Raw genomic sequence first — 20,888 nt, forward strand, 5'->3', positions numbered from 1 at the left:
TTGACCATTACCTCGCATGTCAACCAACTTTTCGAATTTGTATTTCGTCCTATCGCACGATTAAAACTCATATTTTCATCTCTAACCACATGAGTTCGTGTGGTCCAAGAAGTTTGAAAATGCATAAAACCTCCTCATCTCTGACAAATCTCACCACATGAACTCATGTGGTCAGCGTCCCAATTACGTGATCACTACTGAATTCGTGTGGTTATATTTCACCTCCCAAACTTTATTTTTCAATCGTTATTTTATCAACAATCAACTTTATACCTAATATAACACAAAAGCCTAAACAAATCAAGCAATTTCATCAAATCTTTCAAATCGGAACCCTAACACTAAATATGCAAATTTCACATCAAATCGAGTAAATCTTGAACCGAAATGCATAAAGAGATGACAATGATTATTTTACTAACCTTTTTGTCTATTTTCGTCATCGGAAACGTCACAAAAATTGCCTGATGTGTGTTTGAAAATTTTGTTTTCGTGTGTCAAACCGCTAAATGCATCGTTTTCTTTGTTTTTTATATGAGGGGTATTTTCATCTTTGTAGGAATTTAGGGCATTTTGGTTTAAAATTCAAATACAAGGATACTTTTATTTTGCCGCCTTAACTTTGGAACAATTTAATTAATTTCCCTTTTGTTTCCCCTGATCTTGAAAAATTCTAGAAAAACTGTGTGAATCCTAGGAAATCATTCTCTTTGCTGTTCATTAATCACGCTTCAAACTTTTTTCCTTGGTGTTCCTGTCTTTGTTATCCAACAAAAATTCCCACTGAGAATTTAAGAGTGTAAACGCAAACATCACCGAAAGTAATTCTTAATATCCCATTTGCATTACCCGGATTCACCGTCTAAACTCGCAAAGATGCCATCTTAAATTTTTCTGCAAAAAATGAATACACCTATTGAAGAATATTCTGAGAATTTTCAAAATCCAAGAGCTTCATCCAAAAACAAACAACGTCAACTCAAGGGCGGAGAATTTGAGAAGAGAAAACATTTTTTGAATACATGGAGTCTTGACAAAAAATTAGCTACATAATCAGGGTTTTCATAATTTATTAAAAAAGGCCAATAATGCAATCAACAATACATTTTCTTCGGTTAAGTTCAATGAAAAATCCAGTGAAATGAGGACTAGGGTTGGATTTTAAAAATATGTAGGGGTTTAGTAATCAGGCCTCCACTAGTCAATTTTTAATATGATTTTATCCGTACCTGTCTTCTCACATGCGTTGTCCTTTGAAAATTCAAAGATGGTAGTTAACTTAGAGAAAACGCAATGAAAAAAGGTGCATTGTCTGTCAACATTGGCACGGCTTTCACACTCTAGTTTTCCAAGCCATTATTTAGCAAATAACTTTATGGTCATGAAACCATGAATTGAAAACATGTTATTTTCCTTTCCCACCTAGTTCAATGACTTGAATTTAATCATGTACATACTAATATTATGTGTAATTAAATTTGACTATCACCAATATATCCTTCACCTTTTTCTTTAATATAGTAATTTCTTAAGAAGAATTAATCAAGGCAAATTGAATCGGATAATTAGGATTGCTTTGTCTATTATCTGTGTCATTTTTGGTAGCTTTTATCTTTATGTCAGCATAGGTATCTTACTCTCCTAAAAATATATTTTAGAATCTTTTAAAGCTTAGGAGGGTCCTTAAAACACATAAAGAAAGTATTTGTAGAGGTAAAACTCTTTTTCAGAATTTAATCTAGTGCATAGTTTACTTCTTGGGTATAATAAGAATGTTTATGTTCTAATTCAAAGAAAGCAGACTTTGTATGCTAGTAATAAGGCTGATATTAGGACCAAAAATAGAATCCTTAATAAGAATAATGTCAATTGCATCTTTGCAATCAGACTCTATCTAAATACTAGATAGATGATGAGCTCAAACAAACTTAAGTCTATAATAGATAGACACAACTCTGCAATAATGGGTGTACAAGATTCAAACGACACCATAAAACCATTCATGAACTTACCTCTATTGTCTCTAATCCGCCTGCCAATGAAAGTAGAACCTGAACTATAGTAACAATAGCATCTACATTAACTCTATATCATCCAGCTAGAGGAAGTGTCTATACTTTCATTATGGGACAACACATGACCACCGGGTATATTTTTTAAAGAAAGGTTCCAAGCTTCCGATATTCCAGCCACTTGTCTGTGAATCTAAAAGGGGTCATCATTTTGGCCTTAAGTAATCTAAGTTGTGAACATCTTAGTTTCTCCAAAACCATAATGAGTAAGTAGTGACAAAAAATGTGATGTCCCATTTGGAACAAGTATGAGTCTTAGACAATAAAAGATTACATCATAACTATTCTTTTTTACTTGACATAAAAAATAGGGCTCTTCAACTAGGGGGAATGAGACTCAACCAGATAGACAGAGCAAAGTAACAATCTCTAATTGCACAGAAATGAACAAGATGGGTTAGTAGATGTTAGTATCATATATCCTTTCATTTGTACAATTATTTTCCTTCTTAAATGTTGATATGAGAAAGATTCGAAGACACAAGATGTCTTATACAAGGTGTGGTTAATGTAATCAATATTATTGATATATAGATTTTAAATGTGTTTCATGTCAAGCATATAATAATTAGATTCCCTTGATTAAGAAAAATGTCACCCTACCCTACCTAATTATACGAGCAATTGACTTGCATATAGCTCCGACCACTGTAATAACTCACCCAACATTTGATACTTGAATCGGCTCTAAGTTATAATAATGAACTTATAAGAATATCTAATTACCAGCTGGGCATTTGTTTTATTATAAGAATATTCTTAAATAACAAATCAATATATTAGCTAATTTATTAAATAAATTTATAAAAAATATATTTATAATAATAAATGATCCCAAAAGAAACAAAACCGCGTTGGCCAACAACACCAAAAGCAGAAACAAACGAAAAAGTTTTCAACGTCAATATTGTATGATGCATGTGCCATGCATGTGCTTTTGTAGGATTTCCGATCAATCACAGCCGGAAAATTTGGACCTCCATTATTGATTATGACATTTCACTTGTTTTCAGTATCAATTTTTTTTTTTTAAAGATTTTATTCTTCTGAATTTGTGGCCGACACTCGCCCCAACTTTTATTTTATTCACACTCACTATTCAATGTTTTATCAAGTTTTATTTCTATAATAATATATCATTATATAATTAAATAATTTTAAATTAAAAATAAAATAATATTTAATTATATAATAATTTATTATTATTTATTTATAAAATTATATTCGTTATTTATATACAAAATATTATTTTTATTTTATGGTTTCTAAATAAAAATATATATATTGGGAGCTTGGGAATGAATTTAGACCATTTTAGAAAGTGTTGGTCCATAAATGTTTTTGTTTTTGTTTTTTTTAAATCTTATCAGTATACTGTCTTGAAGGGAATTTATTTTAACTTTAAATTATTAGAAATATTGATAAGATTCTGCTCGAAAAAATAAAATTACATTTTTTTTCTTTCTAAAGTTTATTTAGAAAAACGTTTTTAAAAATAGAATTGAATCTTGAATAGACCATCAACATGTTATAATATTTCTTTGTTTATTTTTTATTAATGAAAGATTTTATGAAATTTGATTCTTCCAAATCTTCATTGAAAAAGTTTACTACAAATGATTATAAAGTTACGTCTGGGGATGAAATCATGCATGTCTGAATTTCTACGTCGTGATTTAGACATTATGGAAGAAATAAAGTAATAGAAAAAATAAAATCAAATTGGTGTTTATTTATTTATATATATAAACAAGAATAAACGCAGCTATATCTGATTTAGGTTAAGTTGATAATTGGTTATGGGGTCGCCCTGCCTGTCGGTTCATAAATCATAATAATAAAGAATGATTATAACATGACGGCGATGTCATTATTATCTATTTTTTATTTAAATCATAATAATTTATTTAAACCTTCTTTTTTAATAACTTCATACAATTTTAATCCATTTTTTATGCATTCATGTCTATTTCTCATTATCCCTCAGGCAACAAATTATTTTTTATCCAAGTTTTAGTTCAATTTTAAAATTATATTCATAATAATTAAAAAAATTTAAACATTTATCTATGATCTAATTTCTATTTTTTTTGTTAAAAATATAGTAAAATCGTTATTTTATTATTAATATTAAAAAGATATAAAATTTATTATTTTTTCTTTTAAATTTTAAAAACTAACAATTTTACCTTACCTTAAATATTTAAAACTTTGAAAAGTAACATTTTCACCCTCAAACTTAAGGTTTTCATATTTTTTAAATTGCAGTCGTCCCTTAAAACTTCAAAAACTGTAGTTTCACTCCTGTTCACCACTTTTGAATAGGGATAAAACTACTATTTTTAAAAGTTTTGAGGGACAGTTATAGTTTGAAAAATATGAAAACTCTAGGTTTGGAGATAAAAATATTACTTTTTAAAGTTTTAAAACTTTAAGTAAAAATAAAATTATTAATTTTTAAAATCTTGAAAAAAAAATTTAATAAATATTATATTTTTTAAAATTAATAATAAAATAATAATTTTACTCTTCCTTATAATAAAAAAAAATTAACATAAATTAGATCATATTTGGGTTTTTAATTACTACGAATGTGATTTTGAAATTGGGTGGGAAATAGTGCTTGGCCCTTATCCTTGACACTAAGAATAGTAATATAAACAGCATTCATAAAGAATACCCGCTGGCCATTTATCTGATAAACAATAAATACCTCTCGAACAATATCTCATCAATCCACTTGTCGGCGGTGAAAAATGCTCATAAACAATATTTATAAACCCCTATTGAAGGGATATTAATTAAAATAGGCGAAAAATCTTTTGCTTATACCTTTTTAGGTAAATATATAGTAGTTTTACTTTTATAAGCAAATTTTTTTGTAACTTTTATAAGCAAATTTTTTTGTAACTCCAAAAATACCCTCCCAGCCCTGTAGGTGTAGGCGCTGGAAGGAAGGTGTGCTGCACGCGGTGTGTGCGGAGTGCCCGCGGTGTGTGCGTAGTGTGCGCGGTGCGTACGCAGTGCGTGCGGTACGCACAATGCGTATGCAGTACGTGCGGTGTGCGCGGTGCGTGCCCAGTGTACAGTGTGTACAGAATGCGTACACCCTCATATAATATATATAAACAATTGCGCGCACACTTTCTTATATATATATATATATATATATATTAAATAATATAATATAATATTTAAAAATTATAATAAATAAATAAATATATATTAAATATTATAATATTTAATATAATATACATAAATAATAATAATAATAATAATCATTTTTAAATATATATTATATTATAATATTATATATATAATATATATTTAAAAATTATTATTATTATTATTATTTATGTATATTAGATTAAATATTATAATATTTAATATATATTTATTTATTATATTTTTTAAATATTATATTATATTATTTAATATATATATATATATATAAGAAAGGGTGTGCGCACCCCGCACTCTGTTTATATATATATATATATATATATATATATATATATGAGGGTGTGCGCACTCTATATGCACCGCACGCACCATACCTTCTTTCCAGCGTCTACACCTACAGGACTGGAAGGGTATTTTTGGAGTTACAAAAAAATTTGCTTATAAAAGTAAAACTACTGTGTGTTTACCTAAAAAAGTATAAGCAAAAAAGTTTTTGCCTATTTTAATTAATATCCCCCTATTGAACCCACGTCTACCAATCAAACCTTGTGAATAATACTTGTGAATAGTGCCTGTGAACAATACCCGTGAATAATTACAGCCCCTACCCGCGCACCCATGCCTACTAACCAACTCTGTGAACACTAGCAATGAACATTACTTGTAAATAGTGTTCATAAACAGTATTTATGAATAGTATATCTCCGTTTTAATTTCTTCAGTTCAGAGATTAGTGTCTTGAATATATTTGTATAAAACGTAAAAAGTGAATTAAAATTGTATAATATGAGTAAAATACATAAAATTTTTAAGCTTAATGCAATTTATTTGTTTAATTGTTTTGCGCCAAATTAATAATGTACACTGTTTTTAAATTCTTGATTTCTTGTGTTAATAGTGAGAAATGAGATTGATTATGAAGGTTTTCATGGATTAGGAAAAGAGAATAATGAAAACGGTGAAGGGATTTGTTCTGAGAGAAGAGAATAATCCTTTGATGCTGAAGCTAGTAATTTAGAGAGAAGCTTTCAAGTTGAACAAATGCATGAGAGCGTAGAGCGAGAAAATAGTGTTTAAAGGGCTTGAAAATTGAATAAGCATACAGCAATTCTTCAATTTTAAGTTCGCCATGATGACCCAAATGGATTTGGATCACATAAAATTGTACTTTTTTTAATTCTTTTAAATGAAGACCTGTCCATACTTATTATAGAGATAAACCCAAAATAGTGATTAGATCACAATTTTTGCACCATCAAATAACAAGATAAATTAAGATTTCACAAGCATAATAAAAACTAAATCTAACCCTTCACTTCAAAAATTCTAATACTCCATTAGTTTTACTAACCCTTAAAATCATAATTTTGATATTGATTGATGTCATGCAGTAAATGTATTACAACATGACCTGAGGTTTGTGTTTATAAAAATGGATTCGGTCCTAAAGACATGGAAAAGGTTCTCTGATAATGTTAAAAACAAATGATGGTGCGGCTTAAATATATATTTCATATAATGAATACACAGATCGGATTTCTGGTTCAATAATAACAGTGAAACTATAAGAGCTTGATTTGCCCTGAAACCATTCTTCAACCAGCATTCTCTCGGTTGAATTACTTCTTCCGCCGTTCAGTTCTAGGCTTCCTTAGTCGGCTGCATCTTCTACCAGATCTGGGAGGCTCTCCAGAACCTGTATAAGTACGAAGTAGTTGTAGTAAATATTAATAAGCTAATTAATAAAAATGTCGTCACAATCTTACAAAAGAAGGTGAAGTGGAAATTGTTGATTACCTGATACAGATGCCATGAAGCATAAGCATCTGTTGCAGCATATTGTAGTTTCGCCTTTGTTAACACATTTGCCTCCCAATTTCCCAGTCTGATTTTGTTGGGCTTCGGAAGCTTCAAAGTTAAGAAACTTAGCTAACATTTCCCAACTAAAATATTCAAACTTCTTTCTGCATACCAGATTACAACCTTGAACAATACATAACAGACAATACCCAGGAGGAAGTTCATAGATTATTCTAGTTAATTGTCAGATTAGCATGTAGTTTCTGTGATATAAATATGTATAACTCAGCAGCACGTTTGTCAACCAGGTACCACAATTAGAGTCACAACCAACAATAAGAAAAAAAAGAGGACAGAAGAAACCACAGAAAAAAAGCGCACAAGGTAGAGAGTACTAACTTATATTCACTGCAACTTTATATTTAGCAGAAAATGACAATGCGGTAGTACATATTAGTCATTACTAACCTCCCACGTGCAAATATCTTTATTTAACATACATCCAGCTTCTTGCACATCACAGGTAACTTATTAGAATTAAATGCCATGTAAGACATGTAGTTGGTGAATCTAAAAATTTAAATTATGCAGATCATTTTTTAGTATATTTCATAATAACTATCAACCTGACCGGTGCAAACTAGGGAAAATTTAAATCTATCCAGTAAGGCTTCATTCAGCACACTTTGATATGTACCTCTTTGCAAAGAAGCATTTCAGTCAGGGATGCAAGGCTCCATTTCTTAAAACTTCCACCTAGTTTTTTATTTGCTCGATAGCAAAGATCATTCACACCTTTAACAGATACATCATAATCATTAAAAATTTTAGTAGCATCATTGACAATTCCAATTCCAACCTGTAAATGCCAAGCTTTACGTTAAAAGTATAAACTAAATATACAATGCAGGAAATCCTGTAGATGCAGAACTTCAAGTAAGAGATGTTACATACCTTTAAAACTGAGGAATCCTCAAGGAGAGACCGCAGGCTTGGAGGAATTCCTGAATGAATAATATGCATGACATAACAATGACTGGTGTCACCACAGATCTGCATAACTGCAGCCTTTCCTGGCAAAACACCTGCAAGATCAGGGCTTAAGAAATTAATGATCCATAAATCATATAATAAAAATTCTAATTTATCAGACTATTGTATAAGCATTAGCCAAACAGATTTCACTAGAAGACTGATATTTAATGTTGTGAAACCAGCAAATCTATGCAACTTTAGATTTAGATAGATAAACAGTTGAAAATTTGTGACTAACCAAAGATCAAGGTCCCGTGTCCAAATACCATCTATGATAGAATCCAAGACATAATTTGGTATATAGGGCACACAACAACATTTCCACAGAAGACTAGCAATGCTGAATTCTATCTAACCACATGAGAGAAGATATCTTATCGACATTTGATAGATAGCAATGACCATTTAAATTTGTGGTCACGGTGGGACCTAATGTTATTTGATCATTGTTGCATGAATCAAATAACGTAATTCAAAGATCATTTTGAGGTAGACATTACTTTTATATCTTAGCCTTGATGAGGATCGGTTGATAAAAGGATTTGATTGCACGGTATCCGGGTCGTTGACATGTTCATGTCTTTCGCTAACTATTCATTATTTAAATGGTCATGATGTATTATTAGAGATCAATCTTGGTCTGTTGAAGACTAATTGATTGTAGATCAGTCACAATTCTACTCACCGCCAACATGATGAATAACCTATGAGTCACATATAATAGGAGATTGAATGCAAAATTCAGAAGTTATGGGTTGTATAGAGTGAATCACATCCAGTTTTTGGAACGGTGATTTTGAGCTCTATGAGGTTCTTGGACCTAAGTGAGATTTATTTATGGCCGGCTCGAGTTCGGCTCGAGCTCGACTCGATTTATTTATGGTCGGCTCGAGTTCGGCTCGAGCTCGAATCGAGCCGAGCTCAGCTCGAGTTCGGCTCGTTTATGGCTCGGCTCGGCTAGTTTTTCATATCAAAACGACATCGTTTTGAATATATATAGATCAAAACGACGTCGTTTTGTATAAAAAATTTTTAAAAAAAATCTACCAAGCCAACTCGAGCCAGCTCGAGCTCGGTTTGAGCTCAAACCGAGCTCGAACTGGCTCGTTTCGGGCTCAAACCGAGCCGAGCCGAGCAGAGCTCGAGCTCAAGCTGGCTCGGCTCGAGTCCAACCCTAGTCTAAAGATTCAATTTTTAATGAAAAAAATCAATGAAAAAATCTAAGTAATCCATAAACTGAAAAAATCAATCAAACCGTCCAAAGAAACCAACATGAGAAACACCTTGAGAACAATCATCAGCTTGTCCAGGAACCTCTTACACTGTGAATTAGCAAGGTTGGAGAGCCAAATTCCGATTCAAAGGATGGAAATCGAAAGAAGAAAAGTGATTATGCTGAGAATGCTAATGAAGTTATTGTTCAAAGGAAACATTGTGAAAACTGAAAGAAGTGAAAACCCCAAGTGCAGGAACAAATCTAATAAGCTCAAAAGGTTCGTGCGAGTGCCACGAAAAAATTTTACACGTGTTAAGTTGCATGAGCCATGCATAAGAATTGGTCTTAAGAAGAACCACGTCAAATGCTTGTTTATGAATAAGTTTAGTAGTTTTTATTTAAATCCAATAATATTGTTACTTTGTTGCAAATTAGTTGTTAAGGTCCTAATTCTTAGGGATATAATTTAAGGATTAGATAAAGTTGTTATTTTTTTCTTTTATATTTTGTTAGGAACCCAACTCATATTCTATTCAAACACAAAAACATAGCAAACTAAAACTATTTCATTAATCAAAATATTACAAAGATAAACTGAACATTTCGAAGAGTTCGAGGCCTCCCATTTTTCGGTCGTTCGTGGCGTCGGAGACCTCCCTAAATCAGCCAAAGATGACTGCCCTCAAACAAAACCCTAATATATTTTTTCTTCTCCCCTTTTGAAACTTAAAACATATATTTATAATAAAGAGTGATCGTTGGATTGAAGACAAGTGTCTCAATCTTAACATTTCCCTCCCCTTCAAGGCAGCCTTCTCCATGAACATTTTTTGACGACTTTTCACTTTTCCAACCATCATCTATCTTCTCCGCTGGATCGAATGTTTTGATACCATTTGTTAGCAACCCAACTCTTATTCTACTCAAACACAAAATTAAAACACAAAAACATAATAAACTAAAACTATTTCATTAATCAAAATATTATAAAGATAAACCGAACATTTCAAGGAGTTCGGGGCCTCCCATTTTTTGACCATTCGAGGCGCCAGAGATCTCCCTAAATCAGCCAAAGATGGTTGCTCTTAAACAAAACCCTAATATATTTTTTCTTCTCCCCTTTTGAAGCTTAAAACATATATTTATAATAAAGAGTTACCGTTGGATTGAGAACAAGTATCACAATCCTAACATATTTAAACTCCTTTCAGGAAAAGAACAGAGGATGCTTATTCCAAATAAAATTTTGTGGTTGTTCTCACCCTAAGTTGAACTCTCTTTCGTTATTAATTATAAGCTTTGATTATGACCTACCATTGGTATCAGAGCTTGACACAATGGCTACTAATAAAGAACGAATTGAAAACCTTGAAGCAGGACTCGGTGGATTGCAACATAGGTTTTTCCCACTTGGAACTCGGCGTCACTGATTGACTGCGCAAATTGGAGGATGTCATTAGTAGGATGTCTGAAGTCCTTTCTAAGCAAGAAACACCCACCAAGAGGACCAATGATTGCCATGGGAACTCTTCCAATGGTCGATTCCACAAGACAAGAGAAGGAACTCGGGATACCAATGAAGGTAGGCAACCCTTGCTCTCTTCCAAATTAGCCAAACTCAAATTCCCTAGATTCTTCGGTGACGACCCTACCGAATGGTTCACCAGAGTGGACCAATTCTTTGAATATCAATGCACCCAAGAAGCACAGAAAGTGTCCTTGGCTTCCTTCCATCTAGAGGGTGAAGCAAATTAGTGGTGGTAATGGCTGCATTGGGCTTACAAGGAAGATGGCAAAGAGGTGACGTGTAAACTATTCATCGAAGAACTATGGGCTCAGTTCGATCCTACAGATTGTGAGGACTTCAATGAAGCCTTGTCAAAAATAAGGCAGGTCAGCTCCTTACGCAATACCAAAAAGAATCGGTATGGACACAAAAGGCGTTGGTCGAAACATTCATAGGAGGACTCAAGGTAGAGATAGGAGAAGGAATTCGGATGTTCAAATCGAAATCCTTGAAGGAAGCAATTAGCCTTGCAAGGATGAGGGATGATCAAGTTAGCCAACAATGGAAACTCATCAAGCCAATTGTTTGAACATCAGCTGACTCTTCTTCCTCAACACCAATCAAAACCTCAACTCCCGTGAAACAGTTGACTTGGGATGACATGCAAAAACGGAGGACACAAGGACTTTGCTTCAATTGTGACGAAAAGTTTGCACCTGACCATAAGTGTCGAGGTCCTCAACTCCTTTTGCTAGAAGGTGGCGATGATCATTCGGATGATGCAGTGAACCTAGATGTTCAACCCGAAATATCTCTTCATGCTCTCTCGGGTTGGTCGACATTTCAGACCATGTAGGTGATGGCAAAATACTTTGAATTTTTCTGTGGCACTCTGTTAGAGAAAGAGTTTATGTGAGGAAGAAAGGAAAGAAGCAAGCTGCAATAGGGAGACCAAGTGGCCAAATGGGAGAGCTATCAGATGGCAAAAACCTGTTGGAGAGACAAGCAACAGACAACAAAGAGGATGCAATGCCCAGCCTTTCAGAAAATAGGACCACTGAGAGTGTGTACACTGAGGTGGCAGCCTTAGAGAGAGAATGCAATTATGAAATCATGGGGGAATATAAGCAAGAGGCAAAAAAAGGAGCAAGAGAGGAAAAAGAAAATTGAAAAAGTAGAGCATTGAAGAGGAGTCCCAGCCTCTCGAGAGTTGATGGAATTGTTCTTGATTGTTGTTATTATTTTTTTCTGTAATGTCTCTTAAGTAGTGATTGTGCTAACATTGAGCTTATATGAACCAGATTGAATTCACTTTGAAGTACTTATTAATACAAGAAAAACTAATTTCATTGCTGTTACATTTGATTTACACTCAGCAGTGTTATCCACATTACATTCTCACATTTATGCATCTATTTCTTACATTGGTTTCTTTATTCATTGGAGTTGGAGCAAACAGCTTGTTGTGGCAGCGTTAGGTTCCTATCATAGTGGCATCAGAGCATGACTAGAATGGAGGCTGGGGTGGAAGGAGTTGAGAAAGAAATAGGAGGGATGAAAGAAAGTTTGGAGGGGATGGGTAGACAGATGGTTGAGATGAACAGAGAAATGAGTGACCAAATGGATAACATGGAATCGAAGGTTGAATCTCTTCATGGGTACCTCCGTGAGTTGCGAGATGCCATCGTCGGAAAAGAGAATGAAGATAAAGGCAAGGCCCCAATGGGCCAGGGGGCATCCCCTTCTTATTCGCCTTCCCCATCGCCGCCGCCGCCGCCACCACCACCACCAAAGGCAGAAGCTCCACCCATCATAGGAGAAAGGGAGACAGAAGAAGTACAAGGAGCAACCTCAGGAGACACTACTGAAGGACATCAAGATACCCCTTACCAACGCTTAGACCATCCCATATTTAGCAACAACGATGCTCTCGAATGGATTTTCAGGTGTGAAAGGTACTTTGATGTCAGCCATTTGGACGACCAAGAACAACTCACAGTAGCCGAGGTGTGTATGGAAGGTATCGCTCATGGGTGGTTGAAATGGAGAGAAAAGAGAATGAGGTTTCGGAGTTAGGTGGAGTTTAGGAACGCTATGCTCAAACATTTTCGATCAAGGCACGAACGGACACCCCAAGAGGAGTTATTGGCTCTCCGACAAATAAATTCAGTTCTTGAGTATCAGTGTCGATTTGAGTTACTGTCGTCGGCGGTGGATGACATGACGGAAGAGACCTTAACTGATTTATTAATGAATGGCTTGGTGGATGACATCCGAGCAAAGATCAAATTGTTTCATCCACGTGACTTGGAGAAGGCAATGCAACGTGCAAGAGAGGTGGAGGAGAAGAATGAGATAATTGATGGAAAGTAAGGAGTACGACCTGACCCAACAAACCCAAAACAAGCGACCAACCCCACCCGTTTCCCAGGCCCATTTACCTTTAATAGCCCAGCAAACCAGCATTCGAATCATGCCCAAAGCCAAACCGCGTCCAACCTGACCCATACCGTTCATCTCAATCCAAACCGAAATACATATCTGACCCATCAAACTAGCCCGATTAGAAACCCCGAAAATACCCATCCCCCTCCTCAAATTCACACAAACCAAACTCCACAGGTAACCTCCACAACGATGAGGGCTCCCATGAATTCAATTGCATCTTCTTCCACTCTCCAACGAGATGGAAACCCACGGCGACTCTTCGACGAAGAATATCGAAAGAAGGTAGAGAAAGGATTGTGCTTTCGCTGTGATGAAAAATTTGTACCTAGCCATAGATGCAAATACCAACAATTGAAGGTGATGATAGCTGGTGAAGAAGAGGAACGAGAGGATGAAGCTGAAAGGGAAGAGGAGCCAACGCCGGTGGAGGAAAGAGAGATGGAGGCCACTTTAAACGTAAGTTTTGTGGTCGGTATTAATAAGCCAAAAACCATGAAAATCTTGGGGTCTGTTAAAGGGAAGGAAGTGGTGGTTCTCCTGAACAGCGGAGCCACCCATAATTTTATTTCAGAGCAGTTGGCGACGGAGCTGAGAATTCCAACAAAGTCCGCAAGGTTTGAAGTGATCCTGGGAGATGATCGTAAAGTGAGCGGATTGGGAAAATGTGAAGGAGTTGAAGTGAACATGCAGGGAATCAAGATCACTTAAGATTTCTTGCCTTTTTGTTTATGAGGGATTGACGTTATTTTGGGAATTGACTAGCTCACTAGATTGGGAGAAGTAAAGATAAATTGGAAGCATCAAACGATGAAATTCACGTGGAATGGCAGTAGGATGGAATTGAGAGGTGATGTGTCATTAACTCGATTGGAAACGTCGCTTAAAACTATGCTGAAATCTGTATGGGAAGGTGGAGAAAGCTATTGGATTGAAGTGAAGCCAGCCATGAAAGAAGTTGTAACTATGGAAGAGAATACTATGCCAAAACTGAATAGATTATTAGAGGAATTCTCTCCCTTGTTTTCAGAACCATAAGGTTTGCCACCTAGTCGCACCAAGGACCATGCAATACGTCTAATGGTAGAAGCTCAACCCCCTAATATTCACCCTTACAGGTATCCACACTACCAAAAAAATGAAATCGAAAGGATCATCCAGGAAATGCTCGTGGCTGGAATCATTAGACCTGGCACAAGTCTGTTTTCGAGTCCAGTAATTCTCGTGAGAAAAAAAGACAGTGGGTGGTGATTTTATGTTGATTATCGGGCATTAAATAAGATCACAATCCTTGATAAATTTCCCATACCAACAATTGACGAGCTTTTAGATTAATTGGTTGGAGTCGTGATTTTCAGTAAGTTAGATCTTAAATCTGGCTATCATCAGATACGTGTTAGAGAAGACAACGTCGAGAAGATTGTCTTTTGAACACACGAGGGGCATTATGAGTTCCTTGTTATGCCTTTTGGACTGTCGAATGCTTCAGCGACCTTTCAAAGTGTAATGAATGAAATTTTCAGGCTTCATTTGCGAAGGTTTGTTCTAGTGTTTTTCGATGATATATTAATGTATAGCAAGGGAGTTCGGAAGCACTTACTACACCTCAGGGAAGTGTTACGTTTGCTACAGGAAAATAGCATGGTAGTTAACAGAAAAGAGTGTTCATTTAGGTGTGAAAGAATGGAATATTTGGGGCATATAGTAACCAAAAATGGGGTGGAGGTTGATCCAAGAAAAATTGAAGATATGCAAAATTGGGCCACACCAAGGGACTTACAGGAATTAAGAGGATTTTTGGGGTTGACGGGGTATTACCGTAAGTTTGTTAGCAGCTATGGAAGGATCGCAGAACCTCTTACTAACTTGCTAAAAAAGAATGTCTTTCGATGGAATGAAGAAGTGTAGAGGGCTTTTGAATGTTTGAAGGCTACTATGACGTCTACTCCCTTGTTGGCCATACCGGATTTTTCAAAAAAATTTATAATGCAGACTGATGCTTCTAGGCAAGGATTAGGTGTTGTGCTCATGCAAGAAGGGAGGTCGATCGCATTTCTAAGCAAGGCGTTATCCCCAAGAAACAAGGGGAAATCGGTGTATGAAAGGGAGTTAATGGCGATAGTATTAGCTTTTCAAAAATGGAAGCACTATCTTTTAGGACGACACTTTAAGGTACGAACAGATCAGAAAAGTTTACGCTTTTTAACCGAACAACAGATAATCGAACATGAACAACAGAAATGGTTGATCAAGATGCCAGGGTTTGACTTCGAAATTGTTTATAAGTCTGTGTGTGAAAACAAGGCAGCAGATGCCTTATCCAGTAACCCAAAATTTAATGAAGAAATTAAAGCCATTTCCGTAAGTAAGGTGGTGGAAACAGAAGGCATTTAACAAGAGGTGTTAAATGATGCAAAGCTCTAGCAGGTGGTTTAACAAATAATTAAGTAGCAAGGTGGTTATAAAGGGTACTCACTCAAAAACGGCACCCTTCTTTATAGAAACAGATTGGTGTTGCCGAGATAGTCACGACTCATTCCTCAGCTTTTGGCAAAATTTCACGCCTCCCTCTACGGCGGACATTCAGGATTTTTTAGAACATATAAAAAGATTAAATCAATATTATTTTGAGAAGGGATGAAAAGGGACATTAAACAATATGTAGCAAAATGTGAGGTATGTCAACGAGTTAAATACGAAGCAATGTCTCCAGCGGGTCTCCTGCAGCCACTACCAATTCCATCAAATATTTGGAAAGATCTTTCAATGGATTTTATAACGGAGCTGCCAAAGGTCAAGGGGGCAGATGTTATACTAGTGGTTATCAATAGACTCACGAAATATGGACACTTCCTCACAATTCGCCATCCTTATATTGCAAAAGACATCGCTGAAATTTTTATAAAAGAAGTTGTGCGACTTCACGGCTTCCCTTGATCCATTGTCACTGATCGTGATAGCGTCTTCATGAGTAACTTTTGGTTAGAACTGTTTAAGGCAGCAGGAACGACTCTAAAATTCAGCTCGGCTTTCCACCCCCAAACGGATGGACAAACTAAGGTCATTAATAGAAGCATTGAAGACTATCTTCGCTATCTTTGCTGGGACCAATCGAAGGCATGGGTTAAATGGTTGACATGGGCTGAATATTGGTATAACACGAGCTTCCACAGTGCAACAGGGATGACACCATTTAAAGCCATATATGGGAGAGAACCACCACCTCTGTTAAGATTAGTATAAGAGGATTCAAAGGTGGAAGAAGTGAATGTAATGATTCAAGAAAGAAATTCGGTATTGGATCAATTAAAAGTGAATCTCAGCAAGGCTCAGTCTCAAATGAAGAAAAATGCAGATAAACATCGTAGAGAGGTGGAGCTCCATGTGGGGGATTATGTATTTCTTAGACTACAACCCTATCGATTTCGTTCGTTAGCTTCCCGCCGCAATGAGAAGCTAAGTCCACGTTTCTATAGGCCATATGAAGTAATCGAAAAAGTAGGAAAAGTCGCATACAAGCTGAAACTACCTGATACAACACTAATACATCCTATATTTCATATCTCACAGCTCAAAAAACAAGTAGGAGCGAAGACTACCTGTCAGCCACTACCAACTGGATTAAATGAAACAGGGGAGTTGGAAGTACAGCCTGAAGAAGTGCTTACTCATAGGTACAATCAGCAAAAGGAGTTAGAACTATTGATTAAATGGAAAAATTTACCTACTTATAAAAATTCTTGGGAGCTCTTTGTTAAAATTAAACAACTCTTTCCTACTCTGCACCTTGAGGACAAGGTGCCTGTTGATGGCAGGGGTAATGTTAGAGAAAGAGTTTATGTGAGGAAGAAAGGAAAGAAGAGAGCCGCAATAGGGAGAACAAGTGGCCAAATGGGAGAGCTAACAGATGGCAAAAACCAGTTGGAGAGACAAGCAACAGACAACAAAGAGGATGCAGTGTCCAGCCTTTCAGATTATAGGACCACTGAGAGTGTGTACACTGAGGTGGCAGCCTTAGAGAGAGAATGCAGTTATGAAATCATGGGGGAATATAAGCAGGAGGCAGAAAAAGGAGCAGGAGAGGAAAAAGTAGAGCATTGAAGGAAAGTCCCAGCCTCTCGAAAGCTGGTGGAATTGTTCTTGATTTTTGTTATTATTTTTTTCTGTAATGTCTCTTAAGTAGTGATTGTGCTAACATTGAGCTTTATGAACCAAATTGAATTCACTTTGAAGTACTTATTAATATAAGTAAAACTAATTTCATTACTGTTACATTTGATTTACACTCCACAGTGTTATCTACATTACATTCTCACATTTCTGCATCTATTTCTCACGTTGGTTTCTTCATTCACTGGAGTTGGAGCAGACAGGATGTTGTGGCAGCGTTAGGTTCCTATCACACTCGCATGGACCTTCTGAGCTTATCAAAATCCTAGATTTATTAATTTTATTTACCAGTTTTTTCCAAATTTGACCAAATTTTTATTCAGTCAATATTTAAATGAAAACTAGAGCAGATAGAGTATCGGTTCTTGATTTGACCGGGTGAACCAACCAGTCTGGTCCGGTCTAGTTTTCAAAACCTTGTATAATAAGCACTGTTCTTTCCTTAAATGGATAAGCAAAGACTCACGAAGATTCTTTGAGATGAAAAAGCCACCCACATGAGTAAGTAATTCCAAACAACTTTCCATTTGTTTTAAAATGCATATTATTCCCAAGATTCTAATCTTGGCAATTTCATATGAATATTCATGTTCTCTTTTATCTTTTTTGGAATGTGATATGATATTTTGATCTTGCTCTTGCAAATCCAATAGTGACTAACAAGGACAGGAAAAATGCAAAAAGCTAAAAAAAAGAAAACAAATGAAATCCTTATAGGAATACATGAATGCATGAATTTGCACAAATTGAACACAGTATCAAACAGAAAAGCAATGCAAAAAGAGAAGATATAATACCTCTCTTGAATGAGGGTCTCCATTCAATATCAAACCCTATTGCAACTTGACCAGTTTCCTTTTTCTTAACTTCAAGAAACTGTAAAAGCTCCACTGCAGCTTTCTGTACCTCTGTTGATGTTTTACTATACAATATCTGACCTCCAAAACTTAAAGGTTGGTATTTCATCCTTAAATTTGCTGCCATTAAACGAGATAAATGAACCAACATTAAAATTCCATTTGTCTTTATCAACTTCAATTTAAATAAGCATATTACAAAAACATGTGTTTTAACAAAGAATTCGATTAATGGTAAATTATAAAACAGAAGTTATAGGGCTCGCTTGAAAACTTGCGAAGGCTATCTGAAGCTCAATTCCAAAAATTTCTCATTTGACAATATAAATCTTGATAACCATTAGACAATAATGATTAAAAAAACAATACAATTATTACAAATTTTGCTGTTTACCAATCCAGTAACGCTAACAAAAACATGAATTGCAGCCACATAACTTCCCGTATAAGAAAAAATTTGTATTCTGCGTTACAACAGTGTTAAACTTTATAATTATAACGTTATTAGACTAATATACACATCCCAAACAGCATCTTAAAAATCATTTCCTAGCTATTAGTGGTCCATACTACAAAATTTTGATCAGCAGATAACTCGTAAAATGAAGAAATTAATAAAATTTTCCTGGTTGAATATCAGGAAAATCAATAACCAATAGACACAACAATTAACTAATGATAAAAAATACCAATACAACGATTACAAATTTTTGTGTTACAGATCCAGCAACGTTAACAGGAACACGTATCGTAGCCACATAACTTCCGGTATATGTTACAGCCCAAACAATGTGAGTCTTGTTTACTGTGAAAAGTGAAATTATAATGGCATAAATCGCAAATAACGTCTCATAAAACATTTCACAGTGACTAGATGGCGATACCACAAAATACTTCAACCCCAAACGCTAGTAAAATGAAGAAATGAAGAGTAATTTTCAGATTATCACCTTGACAAGGTGTAAGAGAAAATGAAGATGAAGAAGGCGAAGCGAGAAGGGAAGAGGGTAGGTAGCGGTCAGTTCTGAGACGGGCTTCGCGAGTGTGGTCTGCTCTTGAGAGTCTTTTCTTAGTGTAAGAGGCTTCGATTGCGTCGATCATTTGGAGTTCTTGATCTGTGAAGGGTTCTTGGAAATCCATTTATCTTTTATTTTTTTGGAACGTTTCAAGGGAACATGGGATTTTAAGGAGTTTCAAGTTCAAGGAAAGGCAAGGAAACAATTCGCTTCTAAAGTTTATTCATTTAAAAATGGATTATTGTGAACTAAACTGAGATTTTGATTGACAACTTACTGCTGTAAAATATAAACAATGAAAGTATATTTACTCACTTAAAATCATTAATTTTAACTAAAATTGTCTAAATGATTAAATTATCCATGTATAAGTGACACTGTTATTTTAAAAATTAAAAATATAATAAAGAATTTTCTAACAAATTAAAATATAAATAAAATTATACGTACAAACAAATTATACAAATTTATATATACAAACTGTGTAGTAATTTATGATTAGGTGATGTAATTGTTTATTTTTTTTCTCTCAACCCAAAATCATCCAATTAGACACTATTATATCAAGTTGTAACAATAAGTTTTTATAATTTATTTATACATGTATTACTACTTTTAAAATACATACATGCATACATACATGCATACATACACACATACATATATTCATACATATATATATATATATATGATATCCCTAGGTAAGTGTGAGAGGCATTTAATCATTTCCTTTTGGTTCCAAGCTATAATTATTGCTCTATTGATTGGTCATTATTTTTTGTGTGTGTGTGTGTGTCTCCATATACAGAGATTGTATACACTCAAGTGACCCCAGAGGGGCGTTATGGTCTTTATGCTCAATGTTATGGGAGTTGAAATCGTGATCTCATAATTGTAGCATTTGTATAAGCATGAGTTGATCTTGTGTGATATTTGTGCTTTATTTAATAGGCAAATCATGCTTCGAAGAAAAACTAACATTTTTTTTTCATAAAATACAACACACACAAAGTAAACTAAGGAGAGAGAAAAGAGCTTAAAATGTCGTGAAAGGAAGGAGATAATCAAAAATCCATAGCCACATGAATATCGTGCTTCATCGAAGGAGAGGTAAGCATTCTTCACCATTTCTTTCATTTTCATATTGTATTTTAGGGAGTTATTTGTATAACTCATGAATTGGGTTGTTGTATGTTGTTTGGATGGTTTTGATTCAACCTTTCGCCAAAGAAAGTTTGTTAAATTGCTCAATTTGAGTTCGTTAAGCTAAAATTAAAGGTGACTCACATTTGGCTCGAATAAAATGATTTGGCTCTATTCAGTTTGAATTCAACTAGATTTTGTAGTTGGAGTCAATGATTCAAATTTGTGACTCGATTCAACACAAATTTATAATTTAAATTGATAGTTTGAATTTATGACTCAGATTAGTGGCTTGAGTTCATGATTTGATGGAAAGACATTCTTATCATTTTGAGTTTATGACATATATGTTTTACTTTGTGAACATTATATTTATTTTATGAATAATTATGTTATTTTAGACATCATATTTATTGTGAGATGATGATATTTTTATCTATATAT

General features: G+C 34.7%; 1 protein-coding gene across 2 annotated transcripts; it reads right to left on the reverse strand.

The window, feature by feature from the left end:
* Window positions 1–6,608: 6,608 nt before the first annotated feature.
* Window positions 6,609–19,520, reverse strand: LOC123210083 (Werner Syndrome-like exonuclease). Of its 2 annotated transcripts, XM_044628277.1 has the most exons (6): window positions 19,236–19,516; window positions 18,226–18,405; window positions 8,010–8,140; window positions 7,753–7,914; window positions 7,053–7,163; window positions 6,609–6,951 (listed from the first exon to the last, which is right to left on the reverse strand). In XM_044628277.1, the coding sequence occupies exons 1-6, from the start codon at window positions 19,423–19,425 to the stop codon at window positions 6,907–6,909; spliced, it is 819 nt and encodes a 272-aa protein (XP_044484212.1). In that variant the 5' UTR covers window positions 19,426–19,516; the 3' UTR covers window positions 6,609–6,906. The 2 variants fall into 2 exon arrangements, with proteins under 2 accessions (XP_044484212.1, XP_044484213.1); XM_044628278.1 differs by lacking the exon at window positions 6,609–6,951 and having other exon boundaries at window positions 7,107–7,219; window positions 19,236–19,520.
* Window positions 19,521–20,888: the final 1,368 nt, after the last annotated feature.

The sequence above is a fragment of the Mangifera indica genome, chromosome 3 (genome assembly GCF_011075055.1).
Source record: "Mangifera indica cultivar Alphonso chromosome 3, CATAS_Mindica_2.1, whole genome shotgun sequence".
NCBI lineage: Eukaryota > Viridiplantae > Streptophyta > Magnoliopsida > Sapindales > Anacardiaceae > Mangifera > Mangifera indica.